Here is a 26871-nt window from a genome sequence, read left to right on the forward strand (position 1 = left end):
TATTATGCTTGAACATAATGGGATCTAGGTAAGTAAGGCTGCATCCTGATTACTTGGTCACAGTTTTTAACTCTTTCCCTCTTGGGAGGGATGTGGCCAAGAATGTGTGGACACAGGACTTGTCTAGTTACCCCTAAAGTGGTGATGACTCAGCCAGAGGGTCGCAGTTCTCCTGGTAGTTCCAGCTTAGCTCCATGGACTTACTTTCCTCAGTTCTTTTCTTACTTTCTTTCTTTTAAGATTTTATTTATTTATTAGAGAGAGACAGCAGAAGAGGGGAAGTGGTCAGAGGGAGGAGCAGACTCCCCATGGAGCTGGGAGCCCAATGTGGGACCTGACCCCAGGACTCCAGGATCACGACCTGAGCTGAAGGCAGTTGCCCAACAAACTGAGCCACCCAGGCGCCCTCCCCTCCCCAATTCTGAAGCTTAAGTTTATTAGTTTGCTGATGGGTGATCAGATTTTGGTAACCTTGTTCTGAATATAGGCTTTCAGGAGATTAGGGAAGCAAAAGAGCGATTTACTAAAATGGAACAGTAAAATGTAACTGCCAAGGGGACTGTGTCACTTAAGGCAACTGTTAAGTCTTTTGTTTTTATTTGTAAAGTCTTAGAATCCCGTGAAAAATCGGAAGGTTGTTCAGTGAATATATAATCAGAGAACACTAGCACAAAGAGTTAGAAGTTCTTCAGGAGCTGTTTTTCAAGGCATAGCTGGCTAATGAATTTCTTTTTCTCACTCCAGAGACCTTCATTTGCATGTTTCCACACACACATTAAAGAGAATCAATAAATAGCTTCCTTTGCATAATCTATCATTATTTATTTATTTTTGCTTTTTTTTTTTTAAGATCTTATTTATTTATTTGATAGACAGAGATGACAAGTAGGCAGAGAGACAGGAGGAAGCAGGCTCTCCACGGAGCAGAGAGCCCGATGCGGGGCTCGATCCCAGGACCCTGGGATCATGACCTGAGCTGAAGGCAGAGGCTTTAACCCACTGAGCCACCCAGGTGCTCCTACTTTTGCTTTGAAACAGTGGACCACTGTCAACAGAGGCTTTCGAAAGGCAGAGTGGTTTGGTCTCTGGTCTGGCAAAAGCAAAGGTTAGTGACAGAAATTCTAGGCCACTCATAGGTGCTAAGTACTGGGGCTCAGAGGGGGATTCAGATAGCCACCCTTGTCGTATCATTCAGCATATTTTCACTACTCTAAAAATCCTCTGTGTTCTGCCCTTTTATCCCCACCCCCCACTGACTCCCAGTGACCACTAATCTTTTTATTGTCTCCATAGTTTTGCTTTTCCCTGAATGTATGTAGCCTTTCCAGATTGGCTTCTTTTGCTTAGTAATTCCCACTGAAGTTTTTTTTTTTTTTTTTCCCACTGAAGTTTTTGTCATGTTTGTTTATGGCTTAATGGCTTAATGGCTCATTTCTTTTTAGTGCTGAATAATAAATATTCCACTGTCTGGAGGTATCACCATTTGCTGAAGGACATATTGGTTCCTTCCAAGTTTTGACAATTATGAATAAGGCTGCTATAAACACCATTATGACGGTTTTGTGTGGACATAGGTTTTCAATTCATTTGAATAAATACCAAGGAAAGAGACTGCTGGGTCATATGGCGAGAGCTTTTTAGTTTTTTAAGAAACTAGACTTTTGTGAAAAAGTTGTCTTTTGAAGTGACCATACCATTTTGCGTTCCCAGCAGCAATAAATGAGAGTTCCTGCTGCTCCTCAGCGGCACTGGTGTTGTCAGTGTTCTCGATTTTGGCTCTTTTAATAGGTGGGTAGAGGCTTCTCACTGTTGCTTTATTTTTATTTATTTTTTTAAAAGATTTTATTTATTTATCTAACAGAGAGAGAGAGATCACAAGCAGGCAGAGATGCAGGCAGAGAGAGGACGAAGCAGGCTCCCTGCCTAGCAGAGAGCCCAAAGTGGGGCTCGATCCCGGGACCCTGAGATCATGACCTGAAACGAAGGCAGACGCCGTAACCCACTGAGCCACCCAGGCGCCGGCTCACTGTTATTTTAATTTGCAATTCCCTAATGACATAAGATGTTGAACATATTTTCATGTGCTTACTTTCCATCCATATATCTTCTTTGGTGAAGGGTCTATTCTGTTCAGGTCTTTTGCACTTTTAAAAATCAGATTGTTTCTTTTTTTACTGTTGCATTTTAAGTGTTGTTTGTGTATTTTGGATAACATTCATTTATCGGTTATGTATTTTGCAAGTATTTTCTCCCAGTCTGTGGAGTTTGTCTTTGCATTCTCATGACCATGAGAGACTTAAAAAAAATTAAAACAAAAACCCAATAATTATAATACCATTATCAAATTAAAAATAATTAAAAATGAGTCCCTAATATCATCAAATACCAGTTCTCAAATACCCAGGTATCTCAAAAATATCATAAATTTTACTTAAATTTTTTTTTAATTTTTAAACTAAAAAATTAAAAAAAAATTTTTTAAGATTTCATTTCTTTATTTGACAGAGAAAGATCACAAGTAGGCAGAGAAGGCAGTCAGAGAGAGAGAGAAGCAGGCTCCCCCCTGAGCAAAGAGCCCAATATGGGGCTAGATCCCAGGACCCTGAGATCATGATCCGAGCTGAAGGCAGTGGCTTAACACATTGAGCCACCAAGGTGTCCCTAAACTAAAAATTTTTTTTTTAATTTATTCTTTTTTCTTCAGAGAAAAAGAGAGAATGTGAGCATGAGTGAGGAGGGGGCAGAACAGAGGGAGAGGGAGAGGATCTCAAGCAGACTCTGTGTGGAATGTGGAGCCCGCTGTGGGGCTTGATCCCTGAGATCTTGACCCTAGCTGAAACCAAGATTTGGACACTTAACTCCCTGAGCCACCCAGGTGCCCCTAAATTTTATTTTTTTTACTTTGGTTGTTTGAGTCAGGAACCAAGTAAGATCCAGACATGCAGTCTCTGAAGTCTCTTGTCATCTGTAGGTTCTCCCTCCATGTCTTTTTTCCCTTGTGTGCCTTTCATGAAGAAACTGTGATCTCCCCTCTTTTAATTGCTCTCAATCCTCCTCAGTCTTTCCACAACATTTGAGAAAACCACAAAACTTCTCTCTATGCTAAAATAATAGAAAAACTCACTGAACAAAGTAGGGATTTTACACAATACCAGTTCATCTCCACTCTAAATAAGGGTGAGGCTTACCCACCACGGGTCTGGTATGTAACATTGGGTATGCATTTGTGTAAAGAAGATAAGAAGGAAGTAAGAGACTATTTGAAAACAACAACAACAACAACAAACTCAAAGCAGGAAAGAGAGATAATTTGATATTACATTTGTCTAAGAAAGTAGAACGAAACTTCTTTATTTAGGACACCCTCTTCTTTGAAAAGCATTACAAACTAAATTTTTAAAGGTGCCTCATGATCTGGGCCTGCATCTTTCTTCCCAGGCTCACCCCTCACCCTCTTAAAACTTCGGGAGCATCTTCCAGTGAAAAGGCAGATAAAGCAAACAAAACTAGTTTCCTTCCTTCCTTCCTTCCATTCTTTCATTTTTTTTTCTTTCATTTTTTAAAATTATTTTAGAGAGAGCACATTTGTAGGGGAAGGAGCAGAGGGAGAGACAGAATCTCAGGCAGACTTCCTGCTGAGTGCGGAGCTGCACTCAGCTTGATTTCAAAATCTTGAGATCATGACGTGCTCCAAAATCAAGAGTCTGTAGGTTGGAAGGAGACTCCTTCCAAACTGGATGTGTGTGTGGTGGGGACTAAGGGGTTAGAAGAGGGGAAGGGCAGGGAATGGGAGAATCACAACTCCTCATCTTTCTTTCGACTCTTATTTCCCCACACCACAAACTGCCTTTAAGTCTCCCCCTCCCCAGAGGGCTCTATTCAAAGCTAGAGTGCTTGGGAGCATGTGTGTGTGTGTGTGTGTGTGTGTGTGTGTGTGTGTTTATAAACAATGCAGTGGCCTAAATAAGGATTTGGTAAGTGGAAGTGGGACTCCACCCTTTATCCTCCCCAAGCCTTCCCTCCAAGAGAGGCCCACACTTGAAGCCTGGGCGAAAGACCAAGCCTGAGTTGGAAGTAGAGGGTTGGAGAGGATGAACACTTTCCCCTTTGGAATGGAAGTGAGACCTGGGACGAGGTTGACACTAAAGTCAGTATTAGAAGAATAGGAGGTTGCGAGGTGTATAAAAACCTTGGTGGTTTCTCCTTTATATCTTGTTTTTATTATTATTAGTATATCAGTGTATCTTGGGCATCATCTTCATTCCTTTGAACTGCTATATAATTGATTATTGGAAAGTTAGGACACCATTTACGTACAAGTTTTCCATTGACATTTATTTTTTTTAGTTCAAGGCAGAACTTAAATGCACGACCCTGAGATCAAAACCTGAGCTGAGATCAGGAGTTGGAGGCTTTACCCACTGAGCCACCCAAGTGCCTATCCATTGACATTTCGATAGATTTCAATTTTTGCTCTTACAAGCAACGTCGGAATAGGCCTTATAGATGTGGTGAGGGCTTTTCCTCTGACTGAGGGGGGAAAGCCCTGGAAAGTTTGGAGTAGAGGAGGGACATGACCTGACTTCCAGTTTAACAAGGTCTCTTTTGCTACTGTAGCAGATTGATAACTCACAGTATTATCATCAGTACTGGATATTACATTTTTTAGCCTTTGTCAACTGATAAGGAAAAAAAATCTCACTGTTGCTTCAGTTGGTATTCCTTTGTAAAATCAGACTGACGAGGCAAGTTTTACTTAGAGGGGAGTTGTTCATTTTAATGCTGCTGTGGGGATTTCTGTGTGGCCACATTGAAGCCTCTGAAAGAGCCTGTTTGACCTCTCCTGTAGGCCCCAGGCCCCTCCGGGTGGGTACCTGACTAAGAAGGCCAAACCCTGACTCTGACCCTGCAGCTCCCTGCCTCAGGTATGACTCCAGCCACTGGCTTAGAGGGATGAAGTGTTGTGGGATGTGTGGGGGCTTACTTGGCTTATTCCCACCAGTGACAGCAGTGTAGCCACACCCTATAGGGGTGCCTGGGTGGCTCAGTTGGTCGAGCATCCAACTCTTGATTTTGGCTCAGGTCATGATCTCAGGGGCATGAGATCTAAGTGCTTTGGACTCCACCCGCAGTGGGGAGTCTGCTTCTGTCCCTCTGCTCCTCGCCCCACTGGTGCTATCTCTCTAAAATAAATAAATGGGTAAATAAATAAATCTTTTAAAAAATATATCCCATAAACAATATAATATGAACAATGAAAACAATACCAGCAAAAGGTCTTGGGCTGTGACAGTTCCATGCCTGACAGATCCAAGTACTTTCCCACAGGCTCACACTGTACATCTTCCATCTTCCCAACCAGAAGCTCTGCTTTTCTGGTTGTATAAATGAGGGGCCAGACTCTGAGAGACCTTAGGAGACTTGCTCCTGGTTGGACTTGTTACTTTATTAGATGTTGCAAAGTAGTACCTGTAGGTCTAATTCAGCTCATTTTGTCTACCTTTTAATGTTTTTAAATGGTTTTAACAGTGGAATGACTACTGATGGGTCATTCTTTCTCTGTCTAGACACAGCCCTCATTACTCTCTGGTGACTTTGAGTAGAGCTAATTTAATTTAATTTTATTCACCCAGGCCCTGAAGGCATTTGGTTTTGCAAATCCCTGCCAAATCTCATCTCCTTTCTACTCTGCAGCTGTAGGGTCAAACCTCAACTCCAAATGTGGGCCCAGAAATAAACTAGCCTTAGCCACAAACCCTTTGCCATTGGGCAAAAAATCTCATTCCCTCTTTCTCTTGTTCTGATGGGAAAGGCCTTGAGCTGGGGAGGAAAAGGACTCCTTGCTGACTTGTATAGCTTCTATACCCTGCCTTCCTCAGACCTGATATTAGCAATATTACCGTGAGGGTCAGAGCCCATACCTTCCTACCTGTCCTGCCACCCTTTTGGAGGGAGATTATAACATGAGACGACGTAGTAGAACAAAGCAGATCATCTTTCCCTCCTCAGTGGTACTGGTCTTTCCTCAGCACTTTGTTTCTGAATAGTCATGAACCTCAGTGAGTGGGCATTTCCTCCCCACCTTCCCACCCCAGTATGTAGCTCAGGCACCCTGTCTCAGAGCATCTCCTCACTGGGATGTCCCTTTTCATTTCGTCCACAATATATTTATTGGGTGTCAGACACTGTTTCAGACTCTGGGGATTCAGTCATGAATATACAGGCAAGGTCCCTGTCCTCTTGGAGCTCCCTGACTAGTAAGAGATGCAGACACGAGTCAGGTGACCCCACTAGTAAGTACACGGTACGGTGTTGTCACAGTGGACCGCTCTGGGACATGCTGCCCCTAGCAGGCTATGGTCTCCACAAGTGGAATAACAACAACAGTACCAGACCCTATTGGTATGTTTTACATATTAATTTACTTTCTCTTCACAGCGAGCCTACCAAGCAGATAGTGTATCATCATCCTTATTGTACAGGAGAGATTTACAGCCACTGAGAAGTTAAATAACTTTCCCGCGCTCACCCTGCCAGTCCGGGCCCTACTTCCACTCTTGGATGAATTGCAGACCTCTCTACAGCCTGGATTTCAAGTGTGCCACAATCCCTGAGAACAAGACAGGAGGAACCAGGCTCAACCCCAGCAGGGGAGATTTAGGTTAGATACTAGAAAGAACTCCTCGGCAGCAGTTATAAGTATATGAGAAAAGGAATTCTTTTTCTGGGAATTTGCTTCTCCCCTGAATTTCCTGTATGGCACAAATAGCATTGTAAAAATTAGAGGAAATATTCTAGGGGAAAAAAAAAAGATCTCTCATAATTCTACCTTGTGAATTTGGTTCCTTTTTCTATCTGTTTTTTTTTTTTTAAGCCAAATGTGGGTCTTGAACTCATGAACCCAAGATGAAGAATCAGATGCTTCACCGACTGAATCACTCTGGCACCCCTCTTCTTTCCATCTTTCTGGGCCATGTTGAGGCTGTTAGACAGCTGGGGTGAGACGGGAAGTAACTAGATCTGGTTCTGCCTGCAGCAGCCTAACGGCAAGGACGTGATGACTGGCAGAGGTCAGCCCCCCTTCTAGGTGTTTCTGCAGGGGGTGGGTACCCTTGTGTGCTTCAGCAGGGGGACCTGGGCACCTTCTTACCTTATAGGCCACTCTGGATAAAGCAGGGCAAGGGGTGAAGCTGTGAGGGATTACCTGCTATTTCAGAGGAGGACAATCAAAACTGCATGTGATCTCTATCCCTGGGGGAAACTGGGAGGGGTGGAAGGAGCAGTCAATAAAGATCAGGCAGAGCTAGGTGATTAAAGTGGGTTCCAGGTCAGTGGGTAAGGGTCATAAGTTCCCACTGCCTCGCCCCACCTTCATTTCAACACCTCCAGTCCTGAGCTGGAGGCATAATTCCTTGGGTATCTTGGGACGTCCCCTCTTGCTCTTGGGAGATCTGTCAGTGCTCTTTCCACAGAGGATTTCCCTTAGGCCTAATAAAATATTTTTCACGTGCCAAATGCTTCAAAGTTTAGAGTACTTTCCCCACATTCCCTCATGTTTCTGAATGGACCATGTTTTAAAATAAACTATTTCTTAGAGCAGTTTTAAGTTCACCGTGAAATTGAGCAGATATTTCATTTTTAATTTTGATTCTCATGCCCACCCTACAAAGAGAAAGATCTGGTATTACTCTCCACACGTACAGTTAGATTACAATTAGAATCACACAGTAGCAAACAGAGCCTGGTGTTAACTGAGGTCTTCTGATCTCTTAAGCCCCAAGCACTTTCTCCTGGTTCCCTCAGAGCACCTTCTGAATCTTTCCAGATCTTTCCTCCCCCTAAGCATGGGAACCCTGCACCATCTCTCATTCCTAGAGCTTAGAGCCAAATTTGAGAAGTTTCCCGTTTGCCTGTTGACCACAGGGGGCCGCGGAGAGCCCATCTGTTTCCCTGTGGAAGGCCCACCCTCTCGGGCTCTAGCAGAGGCACTGGGACCCAGAGCTTGTACAATGCCCTGATAAGCTTCTTAGAGGCGGGTATTAGCAGGGATTGGATATTCTTCCCCTGAGATGCCCTTCACACCCGACCCTGCCTTGAATTAGAATTCCGAAGGGGATCTGGGGACAGAAGAATGGGGTGTTTTCTGCTGTCCAGCTTCAGACTCACTCTTTGAGACCCTGGATTCTGACAAGTTTCCAGAACTAAGAAGATACTCAGATGTCCAAGTTTGAAGGTAAATGATGTGATTAGATAGGAGGGGTCAGCTGAGGTGTGGGCTCAGCCCTGTTAGACAACACTGGCACACCAGAAAGAAAGTGCAAAACCAACCACTTCTCCAGAGTTTCTTTAGGAGAGTCAAGCAGGCTTGCTACAGAGTTGAATTCATGGCATGGGACGGCAGCTGCAAGGAGATGGTGGAAAGACGGTTATAGGATCAAGGACCAGAGAAGGAAATGTACTTATTCTGTACTTCTTCTTTTGCTTGTTCCTTTTTTCCTTTAAAAGACAAATGCATTTGCGTCTCTAATTTGTGTGGCCTGCTGGGAAGATTGGGGCATTAGAAGGCTCACCTGCACCGTCACTCACGAGCTGTGTCATGTTGAACAAGTGGAGCTCCTCTCTGGATCTCAGCTTCTGCATGTCTCAAATGGGGAGTTGCGCTAACTAGTGTCTGTAATTCCTCTTACCTTAAGTGACCTAAGACTCTCTGAGTTACTCATCTCACTTTAAATATATTCCTTTAAATGCAAAACCAACCACTTCTAGTTAATGTTTTATAATAATCTGTAGACATAACTAGAGATTTAATAAATATTTACTTAATTTATAAACTGAGGACTTTTTCAGAGCCCTTCATGTTCTTCTTCCCCTCCTGAAGAATATAGAATCAAACCTTTATATAAAACTACAGGGGTGCCTGGGGGTTAAAGCCTCTGCCTTCGGCTCAGGTCATGATCTCAGGGTTCTGGGATGGAGCCCCGCATGGAGCCCCGCATTGAGTCCCACATGGAGCCCTGCATCAGGCTCTCCACTCGGCAGGGAGCCTATTTCCCCCGCCTCTCTCTGACTGCCTCTCTGCTTACTTGTGATTTCTGTCTGTCAAATAAATAAATAAAATCTTAAAAAAATAAAACTACAAAATTAAAATTTTATATAAAATCAACCCTTATGTAGCACTTGATTCTGTATAAATGCTTTTTCAAAGATTTTATTTATTTATTTATTTGACAGAAGAAGAGAGCTCATAAGGAGGCAGAGAGACAGGCAGAGAGAGAGAGGAGGAAGCAGGCTCCCCACCGAGCAGAAAGCCCAACGCAGGGCTCAATCCCAGGACCCTGAGACCATGACCCAAACCAAAGGCAGAGGTTTAACCCACTGAGCCACCCAGGTGCCCGTGTAAAATGCTTTTTATAGACCTTATGTGTTTTTACTCTCTCAACATTCCTGTGACAGGTATTATTGTTACTATTGTTATTTCTATTAAATTAAATTTAAATTTAAAATATCATGAGATGGCACAGGGTAAAAATGTTAAACAGTTACACTGAACATCAGGGTATACTGAAAAACAAGTCTTCCTTGGACTCCTGATGTCAGTTTCCCTGACACATCTATTATCACGCACATCTATTATCATGCCTATTTCACAGATGAGGCGGTGAGGTTCAGCCTGTCCAGAGTGGCACAGCTGGAAAGCAGTAGGGCTGGAAATCCAGGACTTTGACTCCATTCTCCATGTTCTTCCCACCACATCACACTGTCTGGGAAGCATCACCACATTAGCTTTGCCCTCTATGGGTGATACCATGGAATTGATTTAAATGGGTCCGAAACATTAAAAAAAAAAAAAAACAAAAAAACCCACGCACAGCCTTGAAGTTCCCAACATTGCCTTCCACTGCTGCCTGTTTTTGTCTAAAGCTTAAAATCATGTCTCCTTATCTTCCTCCTGACATGGACCAGGTGATATCTGTGGCCTGGGCTATGAACTATGGATGACTGAGCTGCCAGCAACTCAGGCTTGGACCTGAGGGGTGCCGGTAGACCTCGTGTAGGGATCCCAAAGAGGGTTAGGTAGACCCAGCTCAGGAACCTGGGCTGTTGGCATGCCTCCGCAACACAGAGGACCACTAATGCTTTTTTCTCTGGGACAGGCAGTAGGGGTAGTTTTGTTTCAGCAGAAACAACTGCGTCCTAGCATAAAGGCCCCTACATGAATTGTCATCACTCTTTTCTAGGGGTTTGATGGATCCCAGCTTTCCTCTTAGGGGCAAATAACCACTTTTTTTTTTTTTTTAAACCCTCTAGGTTTGTGGATACCCCCTGGCTTGGCTTCATGGAGAAATCTTCACTGATCACCAACCTGAACGCCAGAACAGACCCCATCTTTTCACGGACAGAATGAGAGGTCTTCTGTAACCAGGCATAACTGGTCATCATGGGGAAATTGATCAGAATGGGAACACGGGAGAGGCGGTTACTCCGGCCAAAACGGCTTCATTGGAGTCGCCTCCTCTTCCTGTTGGGAACGTTGATCATCGGTTCCACCTACCAGCACCTGAGGAGCTCCCGGGGCCTCCCCTCATTGTGGGCAGCAGTGTCTTCCCAACACCCCGTAAAACTGGCCAGCCGTGACCTCTCTAACAATGATATGATGATGGTGAACAGTGATCCTCCAAGAGCTAGCTCTGAAATGGCAGGTGATACACTGGTGCCCCAAGCTACAGTTGACAGGGGTGAAGAAACACCTGGCATAACAATGGAGAATACTCCCTATCCACCCAGAAGGACAGCCAACACCACTCCAACAACACTCAAGAATAACTATAACCTAACAGCAGCAGACACAGAAAGAATGGAGGAAGACACCACAACCACACCCAGCAGAGTACTGAATCACTACACCCCAACTTCAAGCAGACCAACAGTAAAGAATCATACCTCAGCAACACCACCCAGCAGAGAAATGCAGAGCTACCACCCAACTCAGGCTGGGAGAAAGGTGAAGAAATACACCCCATCTCCACTTGATAGAATAGTAGGCAATTATGCCCCATTCCCACTCATGACAATGACAAAGAGCCATGGGATCACCCCCAGAACAACAGTGAAAGACATTGAAGCTATGACAACCACCAAAATATTGAAGACCAACCCTATTAAGAGAATGGTAGAGGAAACCACCCCAACTACTCTCAAGGGAGAAATTCATACAACCCCAACTTTCCTGGTAAATGACATAGAAACAAACATCTTGACTTCTCCAAGGAGTATGACAGAAGAGAACACCCTGACTACCACCAGAAGAGTGGACAATAATAGATCAACCAAGCCCCGGGGGTCAGTGAGAAAGAACAAGCTGACACCTCCTCTGGAAACGGTCCTGGAGGACACCACAGCCATCTCTGAGGGGCAAGTGACAATACGCACCACAACAGGCAGTAGCCCAACAGAAACCAAAGCCTCTACCGCTACCTGGAGTATTAGTAATCCCTTGTCTAGAACCAGTGCATCGACCACTGGAATTTCCTCCACCACCTTCTGGGGGCTGGCAAAGAGACTTTCCACGGCACCAAGGCCCTCAGCATCCTCCGAGGCCAGGGCAAATCCAACCATCCAGGTCCATCACTGTGTGGTTGTGGAGCCAGCCCCAGTGGTGCCCCCTGCCGCCTCCCCCAGCCTGACAACAGCTATGATCCCAGAGGTGCCCAGTTCCAGTCCCTCAGCACTGCCTCCTGGCTGGCCAGACCTTCACACCAAGGGAGAGTACCCCCCAGACTTGTTCAGCATAGAGCAGCGGCAACAGGGCTGGGTGGTCCTGCACATCTTTGGCATGATGTATGTGTTTGTGGCCTTGGCCATCGTGTGCGATGAGTACTTTGTCCCAGCCCTGGGTGTCATCACAGATAAACTACAGATCTCTGATGATGTGGCGGGTGCCACCTTCATGGCTGCTGGAGGCTCTGCCCCTGAGCTCTTCACCTCCCTCATTGGCGTCTTCATCTCCCACAGCAACGTGGGCATTGGTACCATCGTGGGCTCTGCTGTGTTCAACATCCTCTTTGTCATTGGCACCTGTGCCCTCTTTTCCCGGGAGATCCTCAATCTCACATGGTGGCCCTTATTCCGTGATGTCTCTTTCTACATCCTTGACCTGATAATGCTCATTATCTTCTTCCTGGACAGCCTCATTGCCTGGTGGGAAAGCCTGCTGCTGCTGCTGGGCTATGCTTTCTATGTGTTCACCATGAAGTGGAATAAGCAGGTGGAGGTCTGGGTGAAGGAGCAGCTCAGCAGGAGGCCAGTGGCCAAGGTCATGGCCCTAGGGGACCTCAGCAAGGTAAGGACAGGCTGGCTCAAGTTTCTGTAGCCCCTTTGGGACAAAAAAGATGAGGAGAAGCCAATGACTGAGGAGTGGAAATTGCTGGGTTAGACCTCAAGGGATGGGTGCTTTGGTTCCCTTTGCTAGTCAATAGACACTTAAAGTCCTATTCTTTGCCAGGCAGTTGGCAAGAGTGACCTTGGCTCAGCTCCTAATCACCCAATGGTTATTATTACGGTCCACCATTGGCAGGCGAAGACACTGAGGCCTATTGAAGTTAAACCACTCTTCAAGGTCACAGAGCAAATAGGCAGTGGAGCCAAGATGTGAACTTGGGTTGATCTGACTGGGTCTTTGGAAATGACATTTCAGCTGGGCTTTGGAGAATATCCAAGGAGATATCAGGCAGGGAAAAATGATAATCTCTTCCATGTGCATGCTGTTTATGGTTTGTCAAGCACCTTCACTTTCGTTTAATCCTGTTTGTTCACATTCTGGGTTTGGAGCTAGTGGCTTGGATAGGGTCTGACAAGGGGGAGGTTTTTTGTTTTTGTTTTCGTTTTGTTTTTGATATATTGGTTAAGATGAGAGCTCCGCTCATCCACTGACAAGCCAGCATTGGGTGCAGGGCCCTCTCTCTTATCAAGTGGAGGCCAGATACCAGAGCTCCAACCCCAAGGCTTTTTCTTGGCTCCAAGATTCTTTCTTAAGAATTTCTTTGCCCTTGTGAGGGACCTTCCTTCTAAGTTCAGTGTGTGGTTCAGTAACCTGGAAGATGAGATTAAGGTGGGGATGTGATCTCTGAAAATTCATCTCAAAGTTTTTGTTCCTTGACTCCAAAGTGAGGTGCCTTAGGGAACACAGACCCTGGTTCTTTCCTGTTCCTAAAGGGTGGGTTTAGGCAAAGGTTGGCTCTCAGCCTGCCTCTTTCAGGTTTCAGAAAAGCCACTGGTGCAAGCAGAATTTTGCATGCAAGAGTGCAAGGACTTAGTTCTTTAATCCAGAGCAGTTTTGATGAGTGGGCAGGATGGAGACCAAATTCAGCAGCATGTCTGGGAGACACATGACACAACAGAGATGAAATGTACTTCCTTTAGGATATTTGAGATGATGGAGTATTCTGGCCAGAGCACAGAAGTAGGAGTCAGGAAATCTGGATTCTAATCTGATTCTGCTTCTAACTACCTGTGTGACCTTGGACCAGCCCCTCCCTTCCCTTCCCTTCTTTGGCAGAAATTGTAACAGAGTCCAACGAGTTACCAAAAAGGTCCTGTCTAATGATCCTTGTCCAGGTGAGTTTAATTCTGGCTGGCCCTGCACAGTGGTTATTTGTCTGGTCTGGTCAACTGAGCTCCAGCTGCCGTATTTGCAGATGACCCCCCAAAAAGAAATGTCCTACTCAAGGTTATACAGCCAGCAGGTATCAGAATCAGAATGGGAACCCAGTATCCGAACTCCCTATTCAGTGCTATTGCCTGTCAGCTTACTGCTCCATGAAGCCAGAAGCTTAAAAAAGAAAGGGAGGCTCAGAGCATTACATTTAGTATGAAGAAACAGGGGCCTCCCTCCTACTGCAGTCCTCAGGGCATGCCTTGCTGAGGGTGGCCAGAAGCCTGGCACTCTCCCCTGAGAAAAGCATCAAATGTCTTGGTATACATCAGGCTGTTTTCAAAATGCCTCTGAATGGCCTCCCAGTCCTTATCAGTAGTTCTGTTTTCATTTAAGCTCTACAGATTCTGAATTTTCCATTTTGCGAGGGCAAGACCATCAAAGCAGATCTTGTGAAGCATAGTCATGATTTCAAAGGAGAATTTGTAACCTACTTAAGAGACTTCTAGGGCGGTACTAGCAGCTCTTTGCCAACCAGTGAGAGTGGTGCCAATCACAACTCTGTTCTTATTTGCTCAAACAAATCCAGAATGAATCTTAATTAACAGCATTAAACAACAACAACAACAACAGGTTGAATTACTGGTTATACTTGAAAGTCAATCTGTATTTATTTAAAATAAAAAAATCTAGGGGTGCCTGGCTGGCTCAGTCAGTGGAACATGTGACTCTTGGTCTTGGGTTGTCAGTTTGAGCCCCATACTGGGTGTAGAGATTGTTTAAAAATAAAATCTTTGAGTGACCCCTGGGTGGCTCAGTTGGTTAAGCATCTGCCTTCAGCTCAGGTCATGATCCCAGAACCCAATGTGGGACTCCCTGCTCAGCTTCTTTCTCTGCCTGCTGCTGTCCCTGCTTGTACACGTGCCCGCTCTCTTTGACAAATAAATAAATAAAATCTTTTTTTTTTTAAAAAAGATTGTATTTATGTATTTGACAGAGATCACAAGTAGTCAGAGAGGCAGGCAGGGAGGGAAAGGAGGAAGCAAGCTCTCCACGGAGCAGAGAGCCAGACTCGGGGCTCGATCCCAGGACCCCGGGATCATGACCCGAGCCGAAGGCAGAGGCTTTAACCCACCGAGCCACCTAGGCGCCCCATAAATAAAATCTTAAAAAAAATAAAATAAAATAAAAAACCTATAGTTAGTGCTTTGCAGTATTAACAACTCCTCACTAAAAATTAGTCCAAATAACAAGAACTATTACTATTTTAAAAATAAATTTTATTTATTTGATATAGAGTGAGAGAGAGCGAGAGCACAAGGAGGGGGCAGAGGGAAAGGGAGAAGCAGACTCCTCGCTGAGCAGGGAGCCCAATGCGGGGCTCCATCCCAGGACCCTGGGATCATGACCTGAGCTGAAGGCAGATGACTGACTGAACCACCCAGGAATCCTGGAGTATGACTATTTTGTATATGTGCTGCCGAAGTAAGCACAACTATGGCTATTTTGAAATGGTTTTTAAAACATGTGGATTTGGATTTCACCTTAGGTGTCTAAAAGCCAAAAAGAAGGAGAGAGGGAGAGAAAGAGAGAGAGGGAGAGAGAGAGAGAGAGAGAAAGAAAGAGTGGGAACTGTCCTTACTTCTATCTTTATGTCCGTGTTTGGGTAGATGAAACCTATGATCCGGTCAGAGGGAGATAGATTATCCTGAACTTCACTGATAGACTAGGAGCAAGCCATTCAGTTTTGAATTCATGAAACAATTTCCTGGAAATCCAATCATTGATCTAGTAAACTGTGTTGGCATTCGTTTTTGCGGTTTATGCAAGAGGGTGTCCTTACCCCTGTAAACTGTTTCACTTCAACATGAAAATAAGCATGCCTTACTGTCTCACTCCTGTTGACCTATTGACTCATACCTCTCCCTGACTAATGATTCCCTTCTCTGAGCATCACCCCAGGAAAGCAGGGGACCAGGGAAGTGGCTTATTCCATCAGCCATGCTCCAAACTGAAGAAGCCGGAGAGAAGTGGGGCATGACCAGACAGAGGAGTAAGGAGCCAAGGAGAGAGGCTGGGCAGCAGGGTCAGAGCCACAGGTGGTCGTGAAGTCTAAGCAGCAGGAAGAGAAATGGAGAGCAGAGTGATCCAGCTCCCTTTGGAGAGAAACAGGAACAGGAAAGACATCTGGGCCCCTCCCTTCCTCTCTTGCCAGCCTGGGGCGAGGGTGGCTACGTCATCAGACTCATCGTTGCCAGTGCATGGGGGAACAATCTTTTTATCCCCCAAAGAGGCAAGCCCGGGCTCTCGTCTCTAGTAGGAGGTGCTAAGTATGTGGTTCTGTTTCCTCAGGAAACCCTCACAATTCAGGGGTTCCTGGGTAGAGAGAGAGAAGAGTGGGGAGGGACTCCTTGCTTATGGAGGGCCTATTCCGTATGTACATGATCTCAACGATTTCTCATGAAAGTCCTGCAAGGATAGATGGCAGCCTCCATTTTGCAGATGAGGAAACTGAAGCTCAGAGAGGATCATTAACTCAGCCCGTTCCATAGCTCTTGGTGGTTCTCACCACGGTGCGTGAAACTGTATTTCTGGGTTTTAACTCAGGCTCTGCTGCAAACTGCCCCTGTTGCTTTGGGCAAGTCAGTGCCATTCAACAAACCTTTATCTGGAAGCGCTTCAATGAGGAGCACCAGCACAGACAAGAGTAACTGTCATGGAAGGAACACTATACAAAGTGCTAGGAAGTCACTTTGCTTTCCCACCAGGCCTTAGATTGCTGATCTATAAAGTGAGTGGGATGACGATCTCATGCAGGGGTTGGCAGACTGCTACTGTAAAGGGCCAGACAGTAAATCGTTCGGGCCTTGCAGGCCGTGCAGTCTCTGTCACAACTACTCAGCTCTGCTGTAGCATGAAAGCTGCCACAGACAATACAGCGACAAACGGGAGCGGCCACACGCTGCTTCCCCAAGTCCAACATACTTGTGGGTCTTCTTCCTGAGCAGCCTGGAGACGAGATCAGCAGAGAATGATTTGTTTTCTTGCTGGATATTTACCCAGCTGATATCTGTAGAGTTTCTGAGCTGGAGGGCCTTTCGCTTTAATTTTTATCCTGCTCTGACAACTTAGAATTGGGGTAAAGGGGTTTTCTGGGGGTGGAGAGGGGGTGATCCTATCAGAATTCATTGAAGAGGGGCACCTGGGTGGCTCAGTGGGTTAAAGCCTCTGCCTTTGGGTCAGGTCATGATCCCAGGGTCCTGGGATTGAGCCCCGCATCAGGCTCTCTGCTCAGCGGGGAGCCTGCTCCTCCTCTTTCTCTGCCTGCCTCTCTGCCTACTTATGATCTCTGCCTGTCAAATAAATAAATAAAATCTTAAAAAAAAAAAAAAGAATTCACTTAAGAGCATTTCTAGAAAAAAATAAAGGGTGTAGCATCGGACACAGACACAAAGTAAAAATTTTAGAGTCTCTCTTTTGACACTGGCTGAGAAAGAAATAAAAGCTACGACACTTTAGACAATATTGGTCAAACCGGCATTTGGTTGGTTTGGTTTGGGATGCCTTTTATGATCCCTGTTATTGATACAGTCTAACTTCGCTTGCTCTGAAGGTTTATACCTGAGTACAAACTATACCCCCCCGCAGTGTATTTATTCTAGCCCGAAATGATAAATACCTGACTTGCGGTGACCATGCATAGTCACAGAAGGCCAACAAACAGCAAAGCTGTTTGATGCATCCGCCTGGCTTAAAAAGCTTTATCTATTTGCTTTTCTTAGTAATCTTATTCAGTAGGAAGATGATAATTAGTTCTCCCTAAATAAATAAATAAATAAATAAATAAAAATCTTTTTTTTTTTTTAAGATTTTTTGTTTATTTGGCAGAGAGAGAAATCACAAGTAGACAGACAGACAGGCAGAGAGAGAGAGGGAGAAGCAGGCTCCCCACTGAGCAGAGAGCCCGATGTGGGGCCTGATCCCAGGACCCTGAGATCACGACCCGAGCTGAAGGCAGAGGCTTAACCCACTGAGCCACCCAGGTGCCCCAATAAATAAAATCTTAAAAAAAAAAAAAAAAAAAAGCTTTATCTATTTGTGCTTGGAAGCGCCAGGGGCCTTTCTCTATAGAGAGAGAGTTCCGAGCTCCCAACTTAGCTAGCAAGGACCATCCATCTGCATGAGATGCTGATTGGCAATATGGCCTGAGGGGCACCAGTGGTAAAAAGGAACCCAAGGTGGGAGGGGAACAAGCAATTTTGGGTCCTTTTGGGTCCCTGTCCACACACTATACCTTCAAGAATACTTCAGAATGTGAAACTCTGGGGAAAAGTCTGCCACTCTTTTCTTAAATGCACTGGGGACTGTTTTATGTTTTTTTGGTTTTTTTTCCTGGCAAGGGTTTTGAATTAAAGCAATGAACATGAACCCCTAAGCAGAAAAACCAGGTGCCTCCTAAGGGGGCCAGTCCTCCCCTTGTCGAGGTTGACGTTTATTCCAAGGGCTTCTATCAGTGGCCGCTATAGCCAGCTGTCTGCTGTGGAGACAGCAGGACTGTGGACAGGAAGCCCTATGGACAGGAAGACTTCTCCAGCTCTGTGGACCCCACTCTTGCTAGGCTTCAGGGAATCCACTTAGCTCCCAAAGAGCCCCTCCTAGCCTGGGTTGAGGTGTTCCCAGCTTTCTTTTTCTCTCTCTCTCTTTCAAGATAATATTCACACATTTTAATTTTATTTTTATTTTTTCTTAAGTAGGCCCCACACCCATCATGCAGCTTGAACATACAGCCCTAAGATCAAGAGTTGCGCTCTGAGTCACCCAGGGTTCCCTCCTTTAACTGTCCAAGGGTTCCCTCCTTTAACCCCTTGAATAGTTAGCTTCCTCCCCGTTGTCAGAAAAAGATGACAAGAGTAGAATTCTCAGGTTTAAGGCTTCTTTTCCTCATAACATTTTTTTTAGTGTTCACCTGCTAGTCGGTGCTAGCAGATGACAAAATGAATGAATGAGAAACAAACAAACAGGAATAGAAAGATTGAAATACCTGATTGTGCCTGGTCCAACAGCTTGTGGTTTCCATGGAGGCATGTGTACATGTAAATGAGATTTTACATGCATTCTTGCTACACAGTAATATTTTCTCTTAGTGTATATGATGGGATTAAGGATGAAATTAGATATTGGTGGTGTTCTACAAATAACAGCATGGTTTCTAGATACTCTGCCACCTGAATAGGTTGGAAACGTAAAACTAACCTTACTTAGTGTGGGGGGTGGGCATATAGATGCTAAACAAGTAAAAAAAATAAGGTAATTTCAGAGAGTGACAAGGGCGGTGAAGTTAAAAGCGTGCCTGTGGTGGAGAGGGACTGGAGGTGCGGCCCCCTCTTGTGAGGGAGAGCAGGGGAAGCCTCTTGGAGGGAGAAAGGTCTAAACAGAGATCTGCAGAATGAGAAGGGAAACCACCCCGTGCTCCATGGGGAAGAATTCTGGAAGAGGAAATAACATCTGCAAAGGCTTGGAGCCCAGAAGGAGCTCAGTACATTGGAATAAAGAAATGGAGGCCAGTGTGGTCAGTGAGTGAGGGGAGAGTAGAGCAAGATAACGCTGGAGAGGTGGGAGTGGCTTCCTGCCGGACCCTATGGGTCAGATACGGACTTTGGATTTTAACTGATGCTCAGCAGGGAAGGAAGTGACAAGGAGCCATATTAAGAGGTCGGTCCTAACCGCTGTGTAGAAAATGAACCGTAGGTGTGCGAGGGTAAAAGCAGGGAGTCCAGTTGGGAGGCTGTTGTGGGCATCCAACGTGCGTATCTTTGAGAGATGTTTTAAAGGCAGAATCTTCTGGACTGGTGATGAAGTGGGTGGGAGGGCGCCTCAGCCAGAGAAGTCAAGGGTGCTGCCAGGTTTTCGCCTTGAGCAGTGGGGTAGATGGTGGTCCCACCCGGTGAAAAAGGGAAGACTCAAGGACGGATAGAGTTAGGGCGACTCAAGAGTTTCCAGTCAGGAGTGATGAGTTTGGGTGCCTACGGCACCTCCAAGTGGGTATGTCTGGGAGGCAGTTACCCACGTGGGCCTGAAGCTCAGGAGCAAGGTCTGGGCTAGAAATTTGTGAATCACTGACAACGTGTGGTCATTAAAATCGAGGACCGGCTGAGAGAGGGAGTTGGGGGGGGCCCTAGGTCTGTGCCATAAAAAGCTCCAATGATCATTCATTCAGCAAACATTTATTGAATCCCTTTATATGAGGCCCGTGTAGGGTCTGGGGTTACAGTGACAAAAAAGGCACAGTCCCAAGTCCTTGATGAGCTCAGCCTAGCAGAGTGGGAATTGATCTAAATTTTCTGGGGCCTGACACTCTTTAAGAAAAAGCATGTAAGACTAGCTACATGGAGCCACTCAGCTCTTGAAATGGGGCAAATTCGGACTGAGAGATGCTGTAAGTATAAAATATACACTGGGCTTCAAAGGCTTGGTATGAAAAAAAAGGGCAAAATAGCTCATTGATCTTTTTATATTAATTACATGTTGAATTATGATATTTTAGTATATTGGATTAAAGTATGTTATTAAAATTAATTTCATACGTTCCTTTTACATTAAAAAATGTGGCTACTACCTGATGATTCACAGACCTGTACCCCTGGGGGAAATAATACATTGTGTGTTAATAAAAAAAATGTGGCTACTAAAATAGTTAAAGTTATGTATGTGACTTGCATTCTATTTCTATTGGACAGTGCTGGACTGGAGATAAGAGGAGGCTAGTAGGTGCTCAGCTAAGGAGTCTGGACTCCCTTGTGAGGACAGTAAGCTCCTGTGGGGGAGGGACGCGATTTGTGCTTTGTTCAGATTATCACTCTGGCTGAAGGATGGAGAATGAACTGGAAGAGGAACAGATCAGGAATCAGGAGGGTTTTACAGGACTGTAGGCAGGAGAGATGCGGCTAAATTTGAGGACTTTTAGAAACTAGGTCTGACAGCTGATTGGATGTGGGCTGTGAAGGAGAGGGAGGAATTTGGGTAGACTTCCGGGTTTCCAGCTTAGAAAAAATGAGTGGATCAGAGCGCAAGACTGTACGCAGAAAAAGGCTAGAGTGAAGGGTCTCCTACTGGAGTGTAACTTGGGTAAAGGCAGGACTCAGACCAAGAATTCAGTAAAAACACTTGTTAAATGAATATTAAAAAAAAAAAAAAATCACAGGGGCGCCTGGGTGGCTCAGTGGTTTAAACTTCTGCCTTCAGCTCAGGTTGTGATCTCAGAGTCCTGGAATGGAGCCCCGTATCAGGCTCTCTGCTCAGCAGGGGCCTGCTTCCTCCTCTCTCTCTGCCTGCTGCTCTGCCTACTTGTGATCTCTCCCTCTCTGTGTCAAATAAATAAATAAAATCTTTTTAAAAAATCACAGACTAAAATACATGGTTCAGGGAATGTGTCCTGGATGGTCTAGGAGGGGAGAAGCCAATGATTAACTGCTGTATTAGTGGGAGATAGAAACTGGAAGTCAGGAGGCAGAGCCCCCTGAGGGTTTCAGGAGCAGCTACAAGGGATCCCACTGCTCAGCCTCAGCAAGATGCATCACAGGTGCTGGGGGGTTTGGCTGGCATGAAGACATCCTCTTCGGTCTGCTCCCTTTGCTAATTTTCATGAGGAGAAGGAGAAGGTGGGGTAATGAAGCTGAAGAAAGGGGAGGGCCGATGGATTGGTGTCAGAGGTGGATATGAAATGTGTTTGTACCAAGAGCATATTCTGAAAGCACCTACTTGCCAGGACTGCTACCCATAATAGACCCATCATCCACATGTAAATGGAGAAGAACATTCGTGTCCACTTACCTAAAATGTCAATAATTTGGAACAAAGCCACGAGGGAATGGAGATTTTGCCTCATTATCTTACTTATGCCTGGGCAAAGAAATGCAAGCTAGTAAAGGACAACAGCAACAACTTACTTCTAATGGGGATCAGGGGGTCAGAGTTCTGACACTGACTTTGTGAGTGTGGTCAAGTGACACACTCTTTCCGCATCTCTGTTTTCTCATTTGTCAGAGAGCAGTCATAATACTGACCTTGTGTGCTTCGTGCAGTTAGTAGTCCTGGATGAGAAAGTGGATATGAAGGGCTTCAGAAAATTGGAAGTACATGCTGATCTCAGAAGATATTGATATGTGCAAAGAACGATGAACTCAGAAATATTTTGGGTAAATCTGAATGGCAGAAAAATCATTAGGCATGTGCATCACGGGGCAGAAGTCAATCTCTCCTGCCCCTCTGTGGACAGAACTAGCTACCCCAAAGGGCACCCTGGCTCCTCCTGGTTTTTTGCCTCCAGAAACTCACTGGGTGAAGGTTGGACGGGATAAAAGTGAGAAGGCTGGGCCAGCAGGCGTACTTACCATGCCAGTAAACCTACCGTATGTCATGAAAGAGTCAGGGGATTTGCTCAGAAATTCGAAGTGCTCCCTTCATATGCAGATTGGTTATTTCTGCTCTGTTTCATTTGTTTGCATGTTCATTGGTTCATCCATCCATTCATACAATTCATTCAGCCATCTATGTCCAGCATTCAAACCTCCCCCATCCTTCAAAGCTCACTCAAATTCTGCCTACGTCAGGAAGCCTTCTTGTCCTTCCCGCCACTGCAGCTTCAACTACGCTTCTCATTTCTTGCGCCACTCTCTGCTTTGTCAGTCCTTTTTTTTTTTTTTTTTTAAAGATTTTATTTGTTTATCCGACAGACAGAAATCACAAGTAGGCAGAGAGGCAGAGAGAGAAGCAGGCTCCCCGCTGAGCAGAGAGCCCCATGCAGGGCTCCATCCTAGGACCCTGGGACCATGACCTGAGCTGAAGGCAGAGGCTTTAACCCATTGAGCCACCCAGGCGACCCTACTTTGTCAGTATTGGTTCCAGTTCCTTTCTGGACATAGAACCCGTGTCTTCGACATCTTTGCGTCTCGACAGCACTAGCGCACTGACCTATAAGCAGCAGGTACTCAGGAAATAAGAACTGAACGAATGAACAAATTGGGAGGATGGGGGCGTGAAGCACCCTGGCTCAGGTACTATTTTATTTTCTGCGTTGAAACAGAGACGGTAGCAAGTCCAGTTCTAGTTTTGGCCATAGAGGCCAGCAGTGGGGAGGTGAAGACAGGCATTGGGGGCAACTGTTGGTGACCGTGTTGTCTGAAGATAGCACTAGAAGCTCCTTAGGAATAGCTATTCATTCGGCTCACCTTTAATGAGCACCTACTATGTACAAGACACTGTGCTGCAGGTTAGGAGAACAGAGATGACTGCATTGTCACTTCGAAAAAAAAATTGCGCCTAGCTCGGTAGACAGCTCACATATGTCAATAGTTAAAACATAATTCTTTTAAAGTTCAAATGGCATTATAAAGCAGCAAATGCAAGGCGGCAGGCTAGTGGTGCAGACAATAAGAACTGTGCGTTTAGTGATCCTCCATCTTAGATTTTTCTAGGGCTGTCTCTTTTCCTAGCTGGCTGCCATGCAGCTTCCGGAGGACCCGAGCGCTTACCCTCGATCACAGAGCCAGATTTTGGTAACACAAAATATGTTCACTGTTATACAGCTTTTGAAGAGAGAGGGATCATAGGGAGCTGGAGCGAGGGGTGGGGGGAGTAGAAGGGGCCATTCAGGAAAACTATAGAAAAATTCACCCTGAATTTTCTGAGAAACTGGTAGATGTGGAGGAATGGAGAAGGCATTTTAAGCAGAGAGAAGAGTCATGAACAAGGCCCCAGGAGTTGGAATGGGTTGGGGACAGTTAGAGGACAGTTCATTCACACATCATGCAACAAGTGTTTATTGAACCTTTGCGAAGTGCCCAAGAGTGTTTTTCTGCTAGACACATAGTGGTGAATGAAATAAACAATCTTTCTTCAAGATGCTGGGGGGAGGGGGAGGTGGGTAGGGAGTGGGGCACCTGGGTGGCTCAGTCGGCTAAGCATCTACCTTCGGCTCAGGTCATGATCTCAGGGTCCTGGCATCGAGTCCAGCGTTGGACTCCTTGCTCAGTGGGGAGCATGCTTCTCCCTCTGCTTATGCTCTCTCTCTGACAAATAAATAAGCAAAATCTTAAAAAAAAGATGCTGGGGGGGCAGTTAATTTATTTGTATGTTTGTTAACAACGTTAGCAATGTTTGTTAACACACAAATAAATTGAGGAAAGTGCTATGGAGGAGGAGAAGAACAGGAATCTATAAAAGAGAATGAGGCAACACCTCAGCTCCCAGAGGAAGGTGGCATGTAAATGGAGACCTGAAATATGGGGAGTGAGGGAGGGAAGGAAGGAGGGTGCCGAGAGAGAGGTCCTGCCATGAGGGTTTCAAAGTGGGTAAAGAGGATGTTGCCTTTGAGAGGCTGAAAGACAGTTGGTGTTACTGGAGTGTAGACAGTGGACACATTTGACTGGGCCCACTGTGTGCAGGCGGAAGCCAGACCGTGAAAGGCCAGGCTGGGGTTTGGATATGGTAAAACATCTCCTGAGAGCAGGTTATTTTTGGGTGTGTTTCTGTGTTTCCACCTGAGGTTTCCCCCAAGAGAGAGAGAAGTAGGGAGGGAGAGCAAGCGTCTCTCCAAACATCCCATAACTCCAGTCCCCGTTTGCAGCCCAGCCATGGGCCAGTCATGGTGAATGAGCTACAGGAAAACAAGAGGGTCAAGGTGGGTGCCATGTGGCGTCTGCCCAGGGGGACACCACAGGGTCTCGGAGGACAGCCATAGAACTTAGGCACTATGGCCCCGATGCCGAGGGTCCTAGGTGGGGTTCAGGCTTGGGAAGCTCCTGGGAGTGCTCCCAGGGCGAGCCAGGGAAGGAGCCAGCTCCTTTGCCAGAGGGACTGTCACCTCCAAGGTGGCCTGGGAGGAGATGCTCATTAGGGAGCTAAATCCAGAATGTCCCTGTTTGCTCTGCCCCTGGCTTGCTGTGTGAGCTTTTGCATCTGTAAAATGACTGTGGACTAGACGAACTCAAGTCCCAACGTTTAGAATTGATCTAAAAAGTACCTGTGGATTTGGATTGCTCCAGAAATAAGAGAAACATAGGAGGGGCACTGGAAGCAGGGGAGTCTGAGGTTTCTGGTATCTTAGCTGCCTTTGGGTGGTGGGATATTTGGAAAGAATTATGGGATTCCTGGAGAGGAGAGAGGCTGGGGCCTGAATGAAATCGTCCTAACCTAAGAAAATCCCTAGGCCTGCTGTGGAGTACTGTGTTACCACAGCCACTAGATGGCAGAGGAGTTCAGCTCCGGAGGGATGGGAATGGGGGTAGGGTGTGTGAGGGCCTGAGCCAGCGTTGGTCTGTCTTGGATGCTCCTTTGCAAATCAGATGATATTTCTATGTGTGTCACATCTGGGTATCTGTGCACATAGGTGTGAGTATGTGTGTGCCTGTGAAGGTCTCCTGAGCATCTGTGGGTAGAAAAAAAGGAACAGAACTGGGAATTGAAAGTCCTGAGCACTAGTATCTAGTCTTTCATTTACTCCCCACTGGACCTTGGATACACCACCTAGCCTCGTTCACTTTCCATTTCCTTTTCCATAGAAGGCGATCCCAGTCTTGCTTATCTGGGGCTGGGGCAATGATAAAGCAGGATGATGCTCTGGGGACCGTGAAGTGAACCCATGCACAGGGGATCTGCGTGTGGGGGTGAGTGTGTTTCTGTGAGAGTGAATCTTCAGGGAAGGACAGACCCTAGGTAATGCGTTATGTTTCGTGCACATTGTCTGCTCCCTGTTGAGACGTTGGGGAATTATTCAGTACGTAGAATTATCCAGTCATGGAAGAGTGAGGGGAGGCTGGGAAAGAAAGCCGTGTTAATGCTCCTGATGGAGGTGAAGGGAGGGGGAGGCCAGGATGAGGCTCCTGTGCTTTGTTCTGCCCTCCAAGGGAGGGGGGCAGGGATAGTGAGGCCCTCGCGTGTGGCTCCTTCCCTAGCTTGGGCAGGGCCCACTGAGGCCCTCTTCTTCTCTGCTCAGCTCCCGGCCGTGCTCCCAGCAGTGCTGACGCGAGAGAGGAGCTTGGCCTCTCTGCACAACAGTACCATCCGCAGCCCCATCTTCCAGCTCATGCTCCACAGCCTGGACCCTCTGGGAGAAGGTAAGTAAGGCCTCCCCAGACCTGCGCGGTCTCTTGTCCACTCCCTCCCTCCTGCAGCTGGACAAGAACAGGGACCTGCAAAACTAGGAGGCAGTGGGTAGGATGAGGGCAGAGTGGGGAATCAAGAGCAGAGGAGAGATGAGGGATGAAGTCAGCAGTCTGGGAGTCAGGGCAGAGCGAAGGCACAGGACTCAACAGGAGCTAAGGTCCTTAGGTATCCGCATCCCACGACTTCCCTGTCTCTGTGTCGCTTCCTGTAAAAGAGTTTATCTGTAGTTGGTGAGGCCAAGAGTGCTGTGTGCCCTGCTCCAGTCTATGTTGGGGTTGCCTTCAGTGACTTCCCTACAAGGCCTAGCACCCACAAGTCGGCTCCAGTATCCCACAGAATCTCCAGCCAGGCAGCTTATCCCAGGCTGACTAGTCAGGGCCACTCCTGGGAGTACCTCCTGTAGGACCCCACAGCCCGGAATCTCTGAGTTGTAACCCCCTGTGCTCCGTGTTGAGTTCTGGAGTCCCATGAAAACTGCTAACCCCTCTCCAGCTAGGAACACCATAGGAGCTGCCAGGACCACTTCTGGGGGTGGTAGGGGTCCAAAGTAAAGTGGGGCCTGGAGTCCAACTTGACAAGTGATGGGAGTAGCTGAGCTTCTCACCATCCATCTTACCAAGCCTTGCCTTCTGGGCCCATTCCCCAGAGGCCTGAGCTGACTGTGACCCTGGAGACCCACTCATGAGCATCAGGAAGCCTCCTGACTTACATTTCTGATTCAGGGACAAATGTTGGAGGGGGGTGGGGGTTGGGGGGTGAGGGGGCGGTGTGCTCAGAATGTTCTCAGGCCCTGAAGTATCCCCTGCAGATACAGTATTGAGTTGTTGGGTATTTAAAAGGATATTGGATGGGGAGAAGCAGAGACAAAGACGAGATGATCAAACCTTCCTTTGAAAATCCTCAGGGTGAGCCTCAGCAGACATTGCGAGAGCCTTCCCCTCCCCCCCGTCCCCCCCACCAGTAACAGTACCCTGGGAGCTTTGAGAGTGGAGTTTGCAGCACCCAGCAGCCTGTGGGTGATCAGTGCTGGAGGCACACCTGGCTTGGGGCTCTGAAGG

The 26871-nt window shown here is 46.3% G+C and overlaps 1 protein-coding gene across 3 annotated transcripts in view; it reads left to right on the forward strand.

Moving 5' to 3' along the window:
• The first annotated feature begins 10438 nt into the window (after window positions 1–10438).
• SLC24A1 (solute carrier family 24 member 1) overlaps window positions 10439–26871 on the forward strand; it is a 28162-nt gene continuing 11729 nt past the window's right edge. For 2 of the 3 annotated variants that reach the window (XM_044229833.1, XM_044229835.1), the window contains exons 1-3: window positions 10439–12340; window positions 24276–24329; window positions 25644–25764. In XM_044229833.1, the coding sequence (XP_044085768.1) occupies window positions 10439–12340; window positions 24276–24329; window positions 25644–25764 (2077 nt within the window). The remainder of the gene's footprint in view (window positions 12341–24275; window positions 24330–25643; window positions 25765–26871) is intronic. The other variant, XM_044229834.1, reaches the window with a different exon arrangement.

This window comes from Neovison vison, chromosome 13, assembly GCF_020171115.1.
Source record: "Neovison vison isolate M4711 chromosome 13, ASM_NN_V1, whole genome shotgun sequence".
Taxonomy (NCBI): Eukaryota; Metazoa; Chordata; class Mammalia; order Carnivora; family Mustelidae; genus Neogale; species Neogale vison.